Below are 16,385 nucleotides of genomic sequence, written 5' to 3'. Positions count from 1 at the left end.
TGTGTTTGAAGCTCAGTGGGGTCACAGCAATACCAGATATTTCTTCAAACTTCAGATTCAGTTTCAATCAACCCTTATAATCCTAATAATAGTCATAACAATGACAACAACTACACTAACAATAACTTATTATTATTATTATTATTATTATTAGTAGTAGTAGTAGTAGTAGTAGTAGTAGTAGTATATAATACAGAAAAAGGACATAAAGTCAAAAAACACTTTTTAAAACTGGTATCAAAAAAGTCTTAACATCCAATAATGAAAAAAGAAAAAGTCAAAAATAACAAATTCAGTCCAATAATAATAATTCCTATTATTAGTTTTTTTCTAGTATTTTCTTACTTTGCTTTTTTAAACTGGTATCATGAAGTGTTAACATCTGAAAATGACAAAAGAAAGACAAAAATGCAGAAAATAATAAAAAAGCAAATTTGTGTCCAGAAATTTCATTGCTCACTCCAAAAACACAAAATCTTACCAATTATATCAAAATTAACTCACAAGTAACTTTTAAGGAAGAAATGGGAGCTTCTTTTAAGTTCATTTTTCCTTAATATTGATGAAAAAGTAATAGTTATAATGAAATAATCTGTCTGCTCCCTTGAATTTCACTAAAATCCCAGAAATTGAACTCTTAGCATGTCATGACAGCAGTCTTCAGTCAGAGGCCTCTTCAGATTTGTTGCGAGACTGACTGCTACTGCACCACCATCCACAACTCTTTAAGATATTTGAATGATTTGAATTACAACAACAGTCAATTTCCCTTTGGGATAAATAAGGTACTTTTCAATCTGAATTAAATGCAGAAAAATAAAGAAATATAACAATTTAATGTATTTTCTACCTATTTTTGTAACCTTCTTTAACAATGTGATGATTTAGGAAGATAAATATCCACTTGTGTGTTTTTTTTTGTTTGTTTGTTTGTTTATCTCCACCTCTTGTTTTAAGACAGGGAAGCACCAAATGCTAGGAAAAAAAATGCACAGAAGTTTATAAATTTCTTGAAAGCAAAAAAGACTCCTTACCCAACCTCCACTGTCTTTCTTGCTTGGTTTCTTTTTTGAATTATTATTATCTCTGCTGAGAGCTCACGCGTATTGCTGGTTCAGTTTGGTAAATCAGAATCATCCTTTGTGCCCCGCATGGGGGTCTCTTACGCTGCGGCGAAACGCATCGAGCTGCTCTGGACTAAAAGCTAATGTCACACCCTCACAATGACGAGCGTCTGCTCTGCAGCTGAATTGATGTTGATGCATCACAAGCTGCGCTAATGGCATGAAATGGCGGTCATTTTCATCCTCCTAAGTGGTTGAAGTGGACATTTTGAGGGCAGAAGTAAGTGGAAAGTGATTGAATGACATCAGTGGCACAGATCCATCGGCTAAACGCGTCCATCCTTCACCAGTGTTTTGTGAAAGAGAGACGCTGAGGAGATCACAAGATTAAGAATTAAGCCTTTTGTTCTGGACTCTGAAATTGTCTAGATGGGATCTAAAGAGTCAAAACCAGGAAGCACATTAGAGGGATGGGGGAAAAAAAAGAAAATTGGGATATAAAGTAAAAAATGTGTTGATCCCACCTGACCTTGCTGAAAATAAAACGATGTGACTCACCAGCTGTTTCTGCAAACTTACACGACTGACCAGAATCTCCCCAGATATGATGTCCCACAAAGCCCAGGAGATGCAAGTCCTGAAGAAACATCTCCATTTTCCTGTTGATGATGTTTTTTTACAAGTGTTTTTTTTTTTCTCTCCTTATGGTTTAGTTAGCATGATGACCTTTGCGACCCTCTCTGGTGACACCAAGCAGCCAAACGTTTTTGCTTTTTGATTAAACCAAATGTAGAAACATAGATTTTTTTGGTGCCTATAAAAAGTTTTCAACCCTTGGATGTTTTATTTCACTTATTTATTTTCTAAATTAATCATGATCAACAAAATGTGTCTATTTTGCAAAAAAATAAAAAAAATAAAAAAGAAGATAAAACATCCAAGAAAGTGAAAACTTAATGAGCAGTGGGTCCTCACAGCATCTGTTGTGAAAATGGGCCTTACAAGGTGAGAAATGCAAAAACACACACAGAATAATGACAATCATGTGTCAATAAAGGGTCACCTTTGCTTACCTGGTCTCCCGGGTGACGAGGAAGAAGCTGTCGTCGGGAGCATCGATCCAGTTGGGGCGTCTCTTGCGAATCATTACTCCTCCTCTGGTGTTTCCGCTGCTGCTGCTGCGGCCGTTGTGCTGCAGGAAAAATGGGTTACGATGGTTTTACTACAACAGCAATGAAGATGTAAAGGAAAAACAAGACGTTCACTTACGATGAGAGGTCCTCCTGTTGAACCAGGGTTTTCTGCAAAAAAATAAATAATAAAAATGGTTGCACAAGAATAAATACGTATACATACATGCACAGTTTAAACCAGATATTTACATAAAAACATTTTTCTCTCACAGTCTGGAATTAAATCAGACCAAACTTTTCTTGTTTTAGCTTAGGTAGAATTAGCACAATTATTTCTATTTGCTAAATGCCAGAAAACTTGATGCACTGAACCCCATTGGTTATTCCACCAAATATTTATTTCTGAACTCTTCTTGAGTTAAAACATTAGTATTGTTGTTTCTAAATGAATATGAACTTGTTTTCCTTGCATTATTGGAGGTCTGAAAGCTCTGCATATTTTTTGTTATTTTGACCATTTCTCATTTTCTGCAAATAAAATCAAAAATTTTTCTTGGAATTTCGGAGACATGTTGTCAGTAGTTCATAGACTAAAAGAACAATGTTAATTTTACTCAAACATATACCTATAAAAAGTAAAACCAGAGAAACTGGTATACTTGTATGTGTAATTTTTTCTGTTTGTCAATTCAAGAAAATGACAAAAAATGAATGAATAAATAAATAAATAAATAAATAAATAAATAAATAAATAAATAAATAAATAAATTTATTTGTGCACCAAGTTCTTAATCTGACAAAAACACACCAAGGTTCAAAGGTTCAAAGTTTGTTAAGCTTCTAAACACACATGTACAAGGAAAACTCGATTGTGAATCATTTTTTAGATTAATTTAATGCATTTATCCATCTTTCTGCTTTAAGCTGCTATTAAACACGACCTTTTTAAATTTAGGCAAATTTAACTTGAATAAAATCTCTCAAATTACTGAACCGAGAGTCAAAGGTTGACTGGTTTTTGCTAGAATTAGCTGAGGTGGCTCCGATTTAGCAGCAAAAGTTAATTTAATTAATTTTATAAAGCATTAAGAGTGCCTTTCTTCCCTTCCATCTTCTACGTTCTTGAAATAATCTCAGATATCCTGATTTAAAAAAAAAAAAAAGAAAGAAGAAAAAACAAACTCCTCCCTTGTACCTGAACGCCTCTCCGGGTCAGCCCTGCTGTGGTGGTGGTAGCTGCGTTTTCCCAGCATGCCGTGGGGTCCGTGCGGGAGAGAGGAGAGGAGGCGGCGAGGCGGAGGCGTCTGCAGGCCTGCGGTGCGGTGGGAGCGAGGGGCGTGGGCCATGGGCCGGGACTCTGGAAGAGACACCACACACTGGAGCTGCATGAACTGGCTCGTTCACACCGCCTGAATAATTGATGCTCAGACGCAGTTCGGACGGAGTTCGGGCTGATATCACTGAGCGTTTACCTAGAAACTGCAGGACACTGGTCAGAGTGCTCCTTTGGGCCGCTCTGGTTTTGGGTAGCCGGGTCCCCTGCCCTTCTGACACCCTTAACATGTCTAAACCAAACACACATAACACACACACACACACATATATATATCTTTGTATCGGTCGTTTCCTTTAATTTGACGTATTTGCGACGCATGAGCGTGAAAAACCAAAATTGAGATCTGGATTCATGCATACATGCACACTCAGAAAGAAATGCCTTGCAAGACATGTAGATGAAAAGGTGAGGGAGTCACAAAAGGAGCTGGATGTGCATGAGAGTGCATGCATGGGGAGGATGGCTGGTGTGTGTTCCTGTAACTGCTGATGGACACAAAACAGACACATGAAGCACAAGGACTCGGAGGAAATGCTTTCAGGACTGACTTTATTGGAGATGTATCCCTCACATTCACACAGTTAATGAAAGGAAAATCAAAGGAGGAAGAAAATGAGCGAAGAAGAGAGGAAGACGGTAAAATCCTGTCTCCAGGATTCACAAGACAGACGAGGCTTCAGGATGGTTTCAAATGAATATTGCATGATCTGAACGCAGGACACGAGAAGGCGGTCCGTCCTACTGTGGGTGAGATGGTGATGCAGCAAACACTTCCTGTGCCCTGCAGAAGTATTCATACCCCTGTAATACTTTCACATCACAACCACAGGTTTTTACTTTACTGGGATTTTATGTGAGACTAACAAAGTAGTGAAAGGAAAATGGATTAGTATTTAATATAGAAATCACTTTATTAGTAAACAAGAGTCATGTCTGTGTTACTTAAGCTAAAGTTTAAATCCAGTTGTTCAGTAAAGGTCTCACTACACTGCAAAAACACAAACTCTTACCAAGTAATTTTGGTCTAGTTTCTAGTTCAAATATGTTATTACACTTGAAATAAGACATACTAACTTGAATGTAACTTTTCAGCAAGATATAGTCTTGTTTTAAGTAAATAATTCCTTAATATTAATGAAGTACTTGTTCTACTGACTGATAAATGTCCCATGTTATAAGTAATTATAACATGGATTATTATTTAGCTGTTTAACTACTTGTTGCCATTGGAACAAGTACTTTTTTCATCAATATTAAGGAATTATTTACTTAAAACAAGCCTTTATATCTTGCTTGAAGTTACTTTTAGGTTAGTTTTGGCTTATTTCAAGTTTGAAGTAGAGACCAGACCAAAAGTACTTTGTAAGACTTTGTGTTTTTTCAGTGTAAGGAGTACAGTACACTGAAAAAAAAAGAGAATGGAGCACTAAAATTAAAAAGCTGTGCTAACTGGTCACAAGTAATTCAATGAAGTTTGGCTAACTTACCCTAACCCTAACCCTACCCCTTAACTTGACAATAAAATAAATAAATTAACTTGGGTAAACTTAATTTGATTCCTTGTGACCCATTAACCCAAAATATTTAAGTTGGATCACTTGTTCTGTTTTTTCAGTGTAGATGAGTCAGAATAAAAGCTGTGATTTCCTTTTTCCCAGAAAGTCAGGCTGACTCCTCCAGGGGTGAAACTCAGGCTACGTTCACACTGCAGATGCTCCAATCTGATTTTTTTTTTTTTTAAATTAGATTTTTACATTTTTTTTGCGCTCACATTACTTAAAAATGTTGCCTATATCTGACTTCAGTGTGAACTGTTCCAAACTGACCCGCAATAATGACGTCTCAAACGATTAGAGCCACCAAAAAAAATTAAAATTCGTTTTAATGTCAAAATTCTAATTCTGTATCAATTTGTGTAAAAACACAAATAAATAACCAAACATTCTTGTGTGTTTGTCTGTGACGCCGTATTGGGACCAAAAAAAAAAAAAGGGGTAAATTTCCATAACAAAAAAAAACTCCATCTCAAAAATTTTCAAGAAAAAAAAAAGGAAATTTCTGATGTCCAAAAGTTGGAAAACTGCAAGATAAAACTCAAGCATTAAAATTATTCCCAGAAATTTGCTAGAAAAGAAACTTTAAAGATTTCCTTGATTTTTCAAGAACATTTATATTAATCTAAATATTTCTACGCCAGTGTTATGTCAGTTATGTTGAAAACCTACATTTATCCACAGTGAATAAATGTGGATAAATGCACATTTATTCATTTATCCAGATTAAAGAGCAGATCTATGCTGGTGGTGCATAAATAAACATTTCTGATTCTGAGATTAAAGGAAAAAAAAAATTCTGAAGAGGGAAAAAAAAAAAGCAAATTCTGACATTAAAATCAAATTTTGTTCTTTTTTGTGGTCCTAACCTTTATCCGCAACACTCTTTGGTCCAGAAAACATGAAAGAAATGAATTTATTTTTATAAAGAGTCTATTCAATGGAGGCTGGGGAATATTTCAGCAAGTGATGAGGAGAAATTTCACAAATAAAAAGCCAAATTCTACATTTGATATTTTGTTTGAGTTGACCCATCTCTCTGAAGGCGAATGGGAGCGTTGGGTTGAGCTGCCTGTAGAGCCGTCCTACAGCAAGAGTAAAACGTAAAAACACCGGACTGATAAATGAGGTAGATTACCAAAAATAACTTCAGATTAAATCTAAATAAAACTGAAGGTGATTGTGCAGGAATGTGAAACAGAACCAGAGGTATGAATACTCAGGAGTCCGTCCAATCACAGTTCAGCTTTTCCAATACAAATAAAAAAACACGCAGTCATGAGAAAGGAGGAGATGCATGAGCAAAAGAAACAAAATGGCGGAGCTGAGGTTCAGTATTTACAGCCAACATTTACGTTTGAGTCATGACAGCACAGATGGCGCCATGCAAAATAGAGCTTCTTACTAAAATACATTTTCTCTACATGTAACTCCTGCAAAGATATGGCTCAGACAAGTTATAATATTGTTACTTATATGAAGATTATCTGTCGTGTGAGTGTGCAAAATGAATATTTTAACCAATATATCTGAATTAAAAGATCAGAACAACAGAAAATGAACAAAAAAAAAAAAAAACGAATGAAAAGATGATCAAAACTCAGTTATGAGGACAGGCAGCCTTTATTGGAAACAGGGGGTGGGAGAATACAAAAACAAAATAATAATAACAATAATAATAAAAACAGAATGAGACAAACGAGGGCAGCGATGGTGGTCGATGGTGGGGAGGTTGGGGTGAGGAGAGAAGAGGAAGGGTGGTGTGTGTGTATGCGTGTGTGTGTGTGTGTGTGTGGGTATGTGGCAGAAGTTAGGAGGAATTGAAAGAGCTCTTACACTCCGCCTTTATGGCCCCACAGTTAATGGGGACAAAGGGCCGGCGCGCAGCGCGGCGCAGCCTGATGATGTCCCGGCACATGTGCCGAGCCAGTTTGGTGAGGCGGGTGGCCTGCAGCAGGAAGGCCTGCTTGGTCTTCATGGAGGACTTGGGGCTGCCGCTGTTCCTCATCGGTACCATGTGGTTGGACTGGCGGGGAACGTGACTCCTGGAGCGGGACTCCTGGACGGGCAGAGGAGGAAAGAAACGGTCAGCTGCCATTTTGTTATCTTAAACTGTACTAAAGTCTGTGGTAAGCAGGCTAAAAAATTACAGAAAAGAAGCTTACAGACTAGGATTAAAATGAGTTAAGTTGGTTTTATTAGTGATTTTTTTCTACAGAAAAACTGATTCCTGGGTTCCTACATATTTTTCACACCACTTTTCCCAGACTCAGATTTAGTACAGATGGATGGAGAGAATGAATGGATGGATGGATAGGTGGGCGTCAATAAATGAACACATTGATGGACAAATTAATGGACGAATAAAAGTAACAGAGTGAAGCGTGAATAAATGGCAAGAAGGATGGATTGATGATGAAGAAGAGACTGACAAGTATGTAGAGAAACTGAACTGATAAATTATTTAATGGACGGATGGATGGATGAATGGATGAATTACAGAAGGACTGAGGTAGATTAATGAATGGAGGTATGGGCGGATGGAGGGATGGATAGGTGAATGAATGACAGATGGATGGATAACAATGAATTAATGGAGGGATGGATGGATCCATGGATGACATATTAAAACATTTCTATGCTCCAGAATTATGCTTTTTCTTATTTGTTTTTAGGAATGCAGTTCTTTGTCACTTTAATCCAACAGGGAATAAGGACTCAGTCAATCCAGATTATTCCAGATTGAAGTCTGTGTTGGAACACTGTAATTTAATCCGCCACTAGAAACTGTGAAGCTCTTAAAAAAACCAACTCTGAGCATCAGAAACAACCTTTACGTTGTTCCATGAGAACTAAAACACTCACATCCATCACAACCAGGGCTCCCAGTATGCTACTGCGCTAACTAATACCACTAATACCACTGGTTTTGAATACCAACTTATCTCACATTATGTTGACCTCCATTTAGCTTATGCAGATGAAGCTGCAGTCCTCGTCTGAGGCGATTTTCTTTGTTACAAATGGTCAGCTTCCTCTATTACAAAAGGCCTTGAGAAACTGTGTGACCCTATTAGCATCCAATATGTGAAACTCACTACAATATGCTGCTAGCGCGCTGAATAATTGATGCTAGCTGGAGATATCACAGACACACTGTATCGGTACATTTCACACACTTACAACTGAATGATTTCTGCTTATTCTACATGGATTAAAATCTTTTTGCTTTGCTTCAAATTCTTCATGTAATGTTTTTTTATTACAAATGGCCACTACTTTGAGTTTTAAAGCTCATTTTGTTGATCTAGGACATTTTGGGCCTGGTTGTGTCAGAATGAAGGGTTTCCCACAGTGTTTTCTAAGCCTGGCGGGCCACCAGGCTTTACTTGTGCCCCCACCAGGCTAAGCACTGCTTATTTATTTAAGTCTTTTAAAGGTGTTTGCATTTTTAAAGACTTCATACTTAGTGTTCAGGTATTAATCTTCCAATCTTTCAATAACACATGATTATTAAGTGATGTTTTCAAACTTCCTGTCAACTTTAAACAATTTTTAACTCAAAAACACGACGGGCCGCTGGATGAATGACTGCCAACTGCCCAACCACTGAGCTAAGCAAGCTTTCTGGGGGGAAACCTTGGAATGTATAACATAAAAACACCTTAAAAAAGCTGTAAAAATATTAATAAAAAGCGCTGTCTGCATTTGATACATCTTAAAATTAAATAATATTGAACATTGTTTTTGTCATTTTTTTGTAATCACAATGACTGATTTTGTGGTGCTAAATTAGAAATACTTGCAAGAAATTTTGCTATGTTTGCGCTTATGTATGACGGTAAATGTGACTTTCAGTTACTTGCCGTATTGATTATTCATATTTGAGATGAAGTAAAGGGGAGTATGAAATACTGCCACCTGCAGGTGGGAGTTAGCAGTCACTTAAACCTGATGTTTTTAACTATTTTGGAAAATTTACTGTAGGGTTGAAATTAGTAACTGGCTTAACAGTGATTAATCGATTATTAAAATAATTGTCAACTAATCATGTAATAGATTAATCGTTAACTGGAGTATACGGTTTAAAAAAAAAAGGTCATTTGCTGAAAGAAAGAAATTCAGAGCAGTAATTAAGCTAAAACTACAAAAAATATTAACATTTTGCATTCAAGACAAAAACACTTTTTAGCAAAACTTTAGCTTCATGCAGTTTGGATTTCATAATTAGGAATGATTTTGCCTTTTAGGCAATAAATATGTATTTTATCTTTTAAAATTTTTTCATTCATTTGCATCTTTCAATGTATATTGTATAAAGGGCTTAAATTAAAGATCTTTAGAATGTACCATCTATTTTATCCAATTAATCATCAGAATAATCAATAATTACTAAAACAATCATTAGTTGCAGCCGAATTTGCAATGAACTTACAATTATGTATTAGTGTGGAAAAAATGCGAGGGTCTGCTGAGTTTGTGAGAATTAGCACAATCTCAATCGATTTTCTGAAACTTGGCAGAAAAACCAATAAAAACTGCTTTGATTTGCTTCCACTTATGCGTCCCTCTGGAGCCTCGAGGGCCATGTTAAAGGTTTTGGCGGGCCAGATGTGGCCAGCGGACCTCCAGTTTGTAACATAAGGTCTTGAACTTACATTGCTTGCAGGAGTGGGGGAGGTCCTCTCCTCTGGGGCCTCGGCTCTGCTCGGCATCTTCAGACCGCCGTACTTCTTCCAGTACATCCAGCAGGAAACGCACAGGCGGCACTGCATGTTGGGAGGCCCCCAGGAGTACCACTGGGCCGACTGCATGGCTGCTCAACGCACAAAACGCAATAAATCCTGTTAGCGGAGCGCACTGGAAGAATCGACACCTGTCCACAGTGCCTTAAATAATTCAGCTGTTATTTGAACTCCATTAGTAAACATCTGAAACGCTGTTCACACAGCTGGCAGGACAAAACATAAACTGGTTTTAAGCACAAATGCATTTCCTCTGTCCGTTCATTTTACTGTAGCATAGAGGTCAGTAAATTATCAAAAAGTTAATGTAAGTCAATAACTCAAATAAAAATAGACATGTAGTCTAGATTAACCACTCACACACCGATATTTTAAGCATTTATTTTTGGTAACTTTTAACATTAGAGCCAACAGCTGCCAGCCTTTTTCCTTTCACTCAACTTTCAGTTAATATTCTTGCATGCACCATTCTGAACAGCTGCCAATTAGGGCCGCAACTAATGATTATTTCAGTAATTAATTATTTTGGTGATTAATTGGATACAAAAAAAATTGGTGCATTTTACAGATTTTTCATTTAGCCACTTTAACTTATTTTATAAAGTATTAGAAACACATTAAAATATTCAATTTATGCAAAAATGATTATTTTATTTAAAAAGAATTGAGTTATCTGTATTTCTATGTATGTACAGTATTGCATAAAATACACTTAAGTGTTTAAATTAAAAATCAGTAGAATGTGTCAGTTTTCTTAACCAAATAATTGATGAATAGAGAAAATATTCCACTAACTACAGATTCTTTATAAAACAACTTAAGATGTTAAATATTTATCTTATATGTAAAAAAAAAAAAAATCTTAATTTTCCCAAAAATAACTAATAAATAAAAACTTTCTATGGAAACTATCTGAATTCAGGACTTTCCCTTTTAAGCCAAACACATTGTCATCAAACATTCTGTCGCCCAGCGGAAAACTTTAAACATTTCTTGGCGTTTTGTTCTGGATTCATGTGGACAAACCAAACTTACTGTAGCAGCTCTCGCAGGCTCGGCCGCCTCCCGCTGCATGGAAGGCCCCGGGGCCCGCTCCGTTCACAGTCGCCATCTTACCGTTGGTCATCGAGATCTGGTTGGGGTTGGGTTTGTTGCTGTCGAGATGAAGAGCGATGTGAAAACGCTGCACTTTCATTACACACAAAATATGAAAAACTTTTAACTTCGCATTTTAATTTGAAGAGCAAAGGAAGGAAACTCACTACGTGGGGATATAAACCTGCTTCAGCTTGCTTTCTGCCTCGGCTGCCTTCAGCCTTTTCTGCTCGTGGAAACACAGAGTGAATTTATTCAACAGGAAATCAAAAACAACAAGTCGCCCTGAACAGAAACCAATACACTGTCATCCTAAATTTGCTTTTTCAAAATGCCTAAAAAAGTTCTTCTGTTTTCTGTGAGTTCTCGCTCAATACCTTAAAATCTGTGAGAAATTAAAGATACAGAATTACAAATGTAAGCAATAAGACAATAGAAAACTTTTCCAGACTGGGTAGAAGCTCATGTTTTACATTTATGGCTTTCCAAAGTCGCAGACATCAAATTTTAGACCAAATTTCTACCCTTCAGACTTTCAAATGCAGTTTTACTGGCTTGCAAAGTTTTATACGAGCCATAACTTAGTTTGAAAAGTTAGAGCCGAAGTTTTCAAAGTTGAACTCAAATCAATAATCCCTCCCTGGGGGTGAGAAACTACATTTGGAGAATTTTTGTTGAGACACTCTGTAAGGAAAAGAAGATGACGAGCGTAAATGTAAAACCTTTGTGTGGCACAAACGGCTCGGCTGCAGGGAGAAAGTTTGTTTTCAGTTCATTATAAGCTGCTTAAAAGGCTCCCTGTGGAGTTTTTATTCATTTGGTCCTGATTGTTTTTGGTCTTGCATGAACACGGTAAACATAATCTGTAATTTCACACAGGAGCTCTGAGCTAATTAACACAGAGAAGCTGAATATCTAAAAAAAAAAACAACAAAAAAACAAATCAGTGCAGCAGCCTCACCTGTTGCACATATCTGTCTGTGGTCTTCCACATGTAGTAGTACTCTATGATGCTGGTCAGGGACTTCCACGGCAGCTTCACGACGCAGGAGGAGAGGGAGACGGAGAGCAGATTAATGATATTAATACCTCATGTTCCTGCCGTCTGGGCGCAGAGCGTTCATGTTTATTCATGAGACGTCGTGACCACAAAGGCTGGGAGCGACTGACTTCGCTCGCTACTGGCCGCAGACGACGACACGCGCAGTGATTCACATGCTTAATACGTATTCATGAGCACCTGCTGCAGCTGCCCTAATTCAACTGAATCCTGGTTGTATTGTTGAAGTTCAATTAGAGAGAGATTAGAAAATGACGGAGTCGTCCAGATGAGGATTGAGAGGGAAAACTGCAAAATTTGCACATTCAGAAAATTTAGGGATGAAACAATTAATCAAATTATTCATGATGAATCGATTATTAAAATAACCGTCAACTGATTTAGTAATTAGAGAATACAAACTCAAAAAATGGCTACTTGCTGAAAGAACAACATACTCTTTCAATCCAAAAATGTACAAAAGATATAGATGTTTTGCATTTAAGATAAAAAAAAAAAAAACACCTTTATCTTGTCATAGCTTTATATTCCTCTGGTTCAAATTCTGTTAAAAATCCTCAAATAAGAACCTTCTGCATCCATTTATTAATCAATAAAGACAAAAAAAGTCAGACATGTTAAATCAAGCAGAAACAAATGAGCTTTTCGAAGTATTTTTAGCTGCAGATGCATCCTTTGCTACAAATGATCAAGCATGCACTAAATGAAAGCTTCCAATGCATTTTACGGCAATAAAATGTTTATTTTCATGTTTGATGTTATTTCTAATAATGTAATAAAAAAAGATATAAGATTTATCAGATTAATTGTCTAATCATCATAATAATTAATTGTTAGCTGTAGCCCTAATAAAACTTAGTCTGTGCTCCACTTAAAATCAGCGAAAGTTTTGAAGTTTCTCACAGCAGATCAACTTTTAAACTCGCACATAATTAACACCAAAGTCGCAATTCAGTAAGAAAACGAACCAAACACCTACAAAGTCTTGTCGGATGTCGTTGAAGTCTTTCCCATATTTCTCTAAAGCCTCTTCAAACATGGCCGCTTCCGAGGCGCTCCACTCCTCCATCTCATCCCTGCAGAGCACCGGGCCGCCTGCCGGGACCAGAACGCTCAGAGCGCTGGACAGGTCGTAGTTATGGCGGTGCAGCGTGTCCATCGCGTGGAACTAAGAGAGAACGAGGGTTACGATGAAATCCTACTTAGAAAGCAGCAGCGTGAAAGAAACGGAAGCACCATTTAGAGCTTCTTCTAAAACATTAAGACACTTAAAGCATCCTGCAGGTTCCTAAATAGAGACGCTAATATTGAACGCAACAGAGACTTAAGCATTTATATCATCCAAACATTCATCCCAGATATGTTAATCTGATAACGATTGAACTCAAAGTGCTTAGAAATGCATCTTGTTGACTGAAGCATTTATAGAGTGAAAATGGTGGGTCGTTTCCAGAAAGAAAGCGTGCCCGACTCACCAGTGTGATGTCTCGAGAAGCTGCAGCTGCGCTCATGTGCAAGCTTGGTTGTCGAACTGAACTGCTGCAGTCCAGCGCTCGGGCAAACGTCCCGACCGCTCTGAAAAAACCCAACGACAAACAAGAAACCCGTGAAATAAAAGCGAACAGGTGGAATTTTCCCCAACTTCACTATAAATACGCAAAACATGCACACAAATAAGAGAACCACTACTTTGATGATGAATTTTTACTCAAGGAAAAAGTAGCCAAGAACTTACTCCAGGAAGAGTAAAAAGTAAAAAAATAAAATAAAATATTTCAAAATGCAGCATCAGACATTTTGGCATTTTTATAGGACCAAAATGAAAATAATTCACATAACATAATTACAAAATCAGGCAAAAGAAAAATTTTTCCAAATCAGTTTCTTCCAATATAAACTGCAGGTCTGTGTCTGGTGAATGTTTGGTTTGTTCTTCATTCAGTAAAATTACTCACAGTGAGTAACTTCACCCAAAACTTACTTAAGTAATAGTAGCAATACTTTATAATAAAATTACTCAAGTAAAAAGAACAGTGTAGTAAAAATACTCCCAAAAGTACTTTATTTTTCCCCAATAGGATACTCAAGTAAATGTAACTAGTTACTACTGAACTCTAAACACTATTCATCCAGAAACATGCTTTTTGTAAAACAGACTATAGTTAGAACCACATTTGTTCTATAAATGTTTAAATTAAATGAGAAAATAAACATTATACATAAGACACAGCTGAACAACTTAGTTCAGCCAGGATTTATGATCTTTCTGACAGCAGATTGGGTTTATGTGACCATGAGGCAGCAATCCGAGCAGAAAGGTGACCTACCGCGCCACCACTAGGAACTGGTCTATCTGTTTGTCGGTCAGAGGACACTCTGGATCCCAGAGCTTCTCTTCCAGTTTGGACTGGTCCCTGTCATCTGCCTCTCCTGCAACACAAAGGAAGCCTCTTACAGAGCGAACTGGAGCACGATTACTTCAGAGAAACCAAGAAAGGGAAAATAATCGGCCAAAATGTTCAAGCGAATCTTAAACAATAAACTGCGACGCACCCTCCTGCAACATTTCAGGTACGTCTGCCTGAAAGCGCGGCCCCACTCGGATCTCTCCCTTGTCGGCCAGCAGGGTCTTCTGAGTCGGGTCGTACACCAGCGAGTAGAAGAAAGTGTCCTGAAGAGAAGCAGAAAGACGTCACTGCATATGACTGCTCTCTTCTGTCAAATCCACGAAGCTACACAATCAATATAGAGCCAGGCAATGTGGGAAAAAAATAAAGAAAAATCAACACCTTTCTGCAAGAAAAGAGTGGCTACATTTAAAAGCAACTGATAAATTGTCAGGCGAGAATGTTTTAGCAATTTATTCATTTAGCAAACTGAACTAAGTAGTTCAGACTTTCTTGGTTGTAAGTTCTGCCTGAACGATCTGGTAATGTTGAATAAAATATGATTATAAACAACTAACTGGTTCATTAGGGGATTTTACATCTAGTTTATAACGATATGTAGCAGTAGGTTATGAATTAAAATTGTAATCTATGCAGACCAGAATCCAAACAGACAAAAGCTCATTCACACAGCAGCTGAATGCGACTCAAATGCCAGTCTGAACCACCCAATTCTGATCTTTTCATGGAGAAAAAAAAACTGATTTGCATCATTTTATATGTGTTACTAAGTCAGATACGTATCCGATTGTTTTCTGCGTTATGATTCTGCACCGGCAGAAGCCAGACGGAGTAAATCCAAATGTGAACAACGTCTGAAAACTATAGTTATCGAACAGAGTCTACCGTGAAAACACCCTAAATGAGATCAAACCTTTTCAGGTTTATTTCAGCTTTTCATTTTGTGAAGCTAAACCAAGATAGAAGTCAAATAAATGAGTTTAAAAGGAATCTAAAATTAGGAAAAATGATAAGTGTGGTGCATTATTCCAAGATGTTCAGATAAAAGATCAAGCGGTGGTAGCAGATCTGGTTTCCCCCACCCTCAGGCTTACCTCTTTGTCAAGGTATGAAAGAACGGCTTCCGTCTCGTTCAATAAAGCGACGCTGCACTTCCCCCTGATGGAGAGGGAGGAAGGGAAGCAACCACCATGTAAAACATATTCAAAGGAAGTGGCCTGTGCCTGTAATGCATCTGTGGCTGAATGACTTGTCCACGTGCGCTGCCTGCAGATGACGAGCGGCGTGGCACAGAGAACAGTCTGCATGCGTGTGTGAGGCTTGTGTTTCAGTACCTAATGTGTGTCGCAGGTAGACTCTCATACTGTCGGGAGAGGAAGAGCTCTCTGTGACGAAGCTGGTGTTTCTGTTTGTCTGTGAGCTCGGTCTCTGTTGGGTTCTCCTTCTCTTCTTCCAACTCCTCTGCAAAAGGCACAAAGAGAAGAGGCCAAGTCAGAATAAACCCACCGAAGAAACAAGCAGGAGGAGGGGGAAGTCTAAGGGGTTAATTTTGTTTTGTTGGATGATAAAAGTGCTTCAAAATCGAAAACTTTCAATGGAATTTATGTAAGATTAAGAACGGGCAAATTTTTGGTTTTTGAAGATTTAATTTGTGGAAAATCTGACTTTTTATGTTCGCCAATTAACTCTTTGGGTTCAGATCAGAATGATGTCGGTTTGCCCAAAATCCACCATCCGTTTCACAGCTTCAAGTTATTTGGACTTTGAATTCAAGTCAGCTCTGACAGAATATTAGGATCAGGATAAGATTTTATTTTATTATTATTATTTTTTTAAAATAAATTCATGATGTTACAAGAATACAATGAGTGTAATACAGGAATAAAGTCCTAATATTACCATAATAAAGTCGCAATATTTGGAGAATGAAGTAGCAATTTTATGGGAATGCCAACACGAAAAACAACAAATTATTCAAACTTTTTTCTAAT

The 16,385-nt window shown here is 37.4% G+C and overlaps 1 protein-coding gene across 2 annotated transcripts in view; it reads right to left on the bottom strand.

The window, feature by feature from the left end:
- Positions 1-16,385, bottom strand: part of mta3 (metastasis associated 1 family, member 3) — a 29,655-nt gene that overhangs the window by 4,091 nt on the left and 9,179 nt on the right. Inside the window, exons 4-18 of one of the 2 annotated variants that reach the window (XM_016676619.1) lie at positions 15,729-15,855; positions 15,489-15,552; positions 14,540-14,657; positions 14,314-14,416; positions 13,462-13,561; positions 12,966-13,154; positions 11,888-11,962; positions 11,094-11,152; positions 10,867-10,985; positions 9,745-9,902; positions 6,923-7,145; positions 3,670-3,762; positions 3,393-3,554; positions 2,334-2,365; positions 2,138-2,256 (exon numbers count right to left, since the gene is read on the bottom strand). In XM_016676619.1, the coding sequence (XP_016532105.1) occupies positions 2,138-2,256; positions 2,334-2,365; positions 3,393-3,554; positions 3,670-3,762; positions 6,923-7,145; positions 9,745-9,902; positions 10,867-10,985; positions 11,094-11,152; positions 11,888-11,962; positions 12,966-13,154; positions 13,462-13,561; positions 14,314-14,416; positions 14,540-14,657; positions 15,489-15,552; positions 15,729-15,855 (1,741 nt within the window). Of the gene's footprint in view, positions 1-2,127; positions 2,257-2,333; positions 2,366-3,392; positions 3,555-3,669; positions 3,763-6,922; positions 7,146-9,744; positions 9,903-10,866; positions 10,986-11,093; positions 11,153-11,887; positions 11,963-12,965; positions 13,155-13,461; positions 13,562-14,313; positions 14,417-14,539; positions 14,658-15,488; positions 15,553-15,728; positions 15,856-16,385 lie in introns of both variants that reach the window. The other variant, XM_007562428.2, reaches the window with a different exon arrangement.

Source organism: Poecilia formosa, unplaced genomic scaffold (assembly GCF_000485575.1).
Source record: "Poecilia formosa unplaced genomic scaffold, Poecilia_formosa-5.1.2 Scaffold136, whole genome shotgun sequence".
Lineage (NCBI taxonomy): Eukaryota > Metazoa > Chordata > Actinopteri > Cyprinodontiformes > Poeciliidae > Poecilia > Poecilia formosa.
The sequence above is the reverse complement of the archived record's forward strand: the minus strand, read 5'-3'. Positions and strand labels throughout refer to the sequence as shown.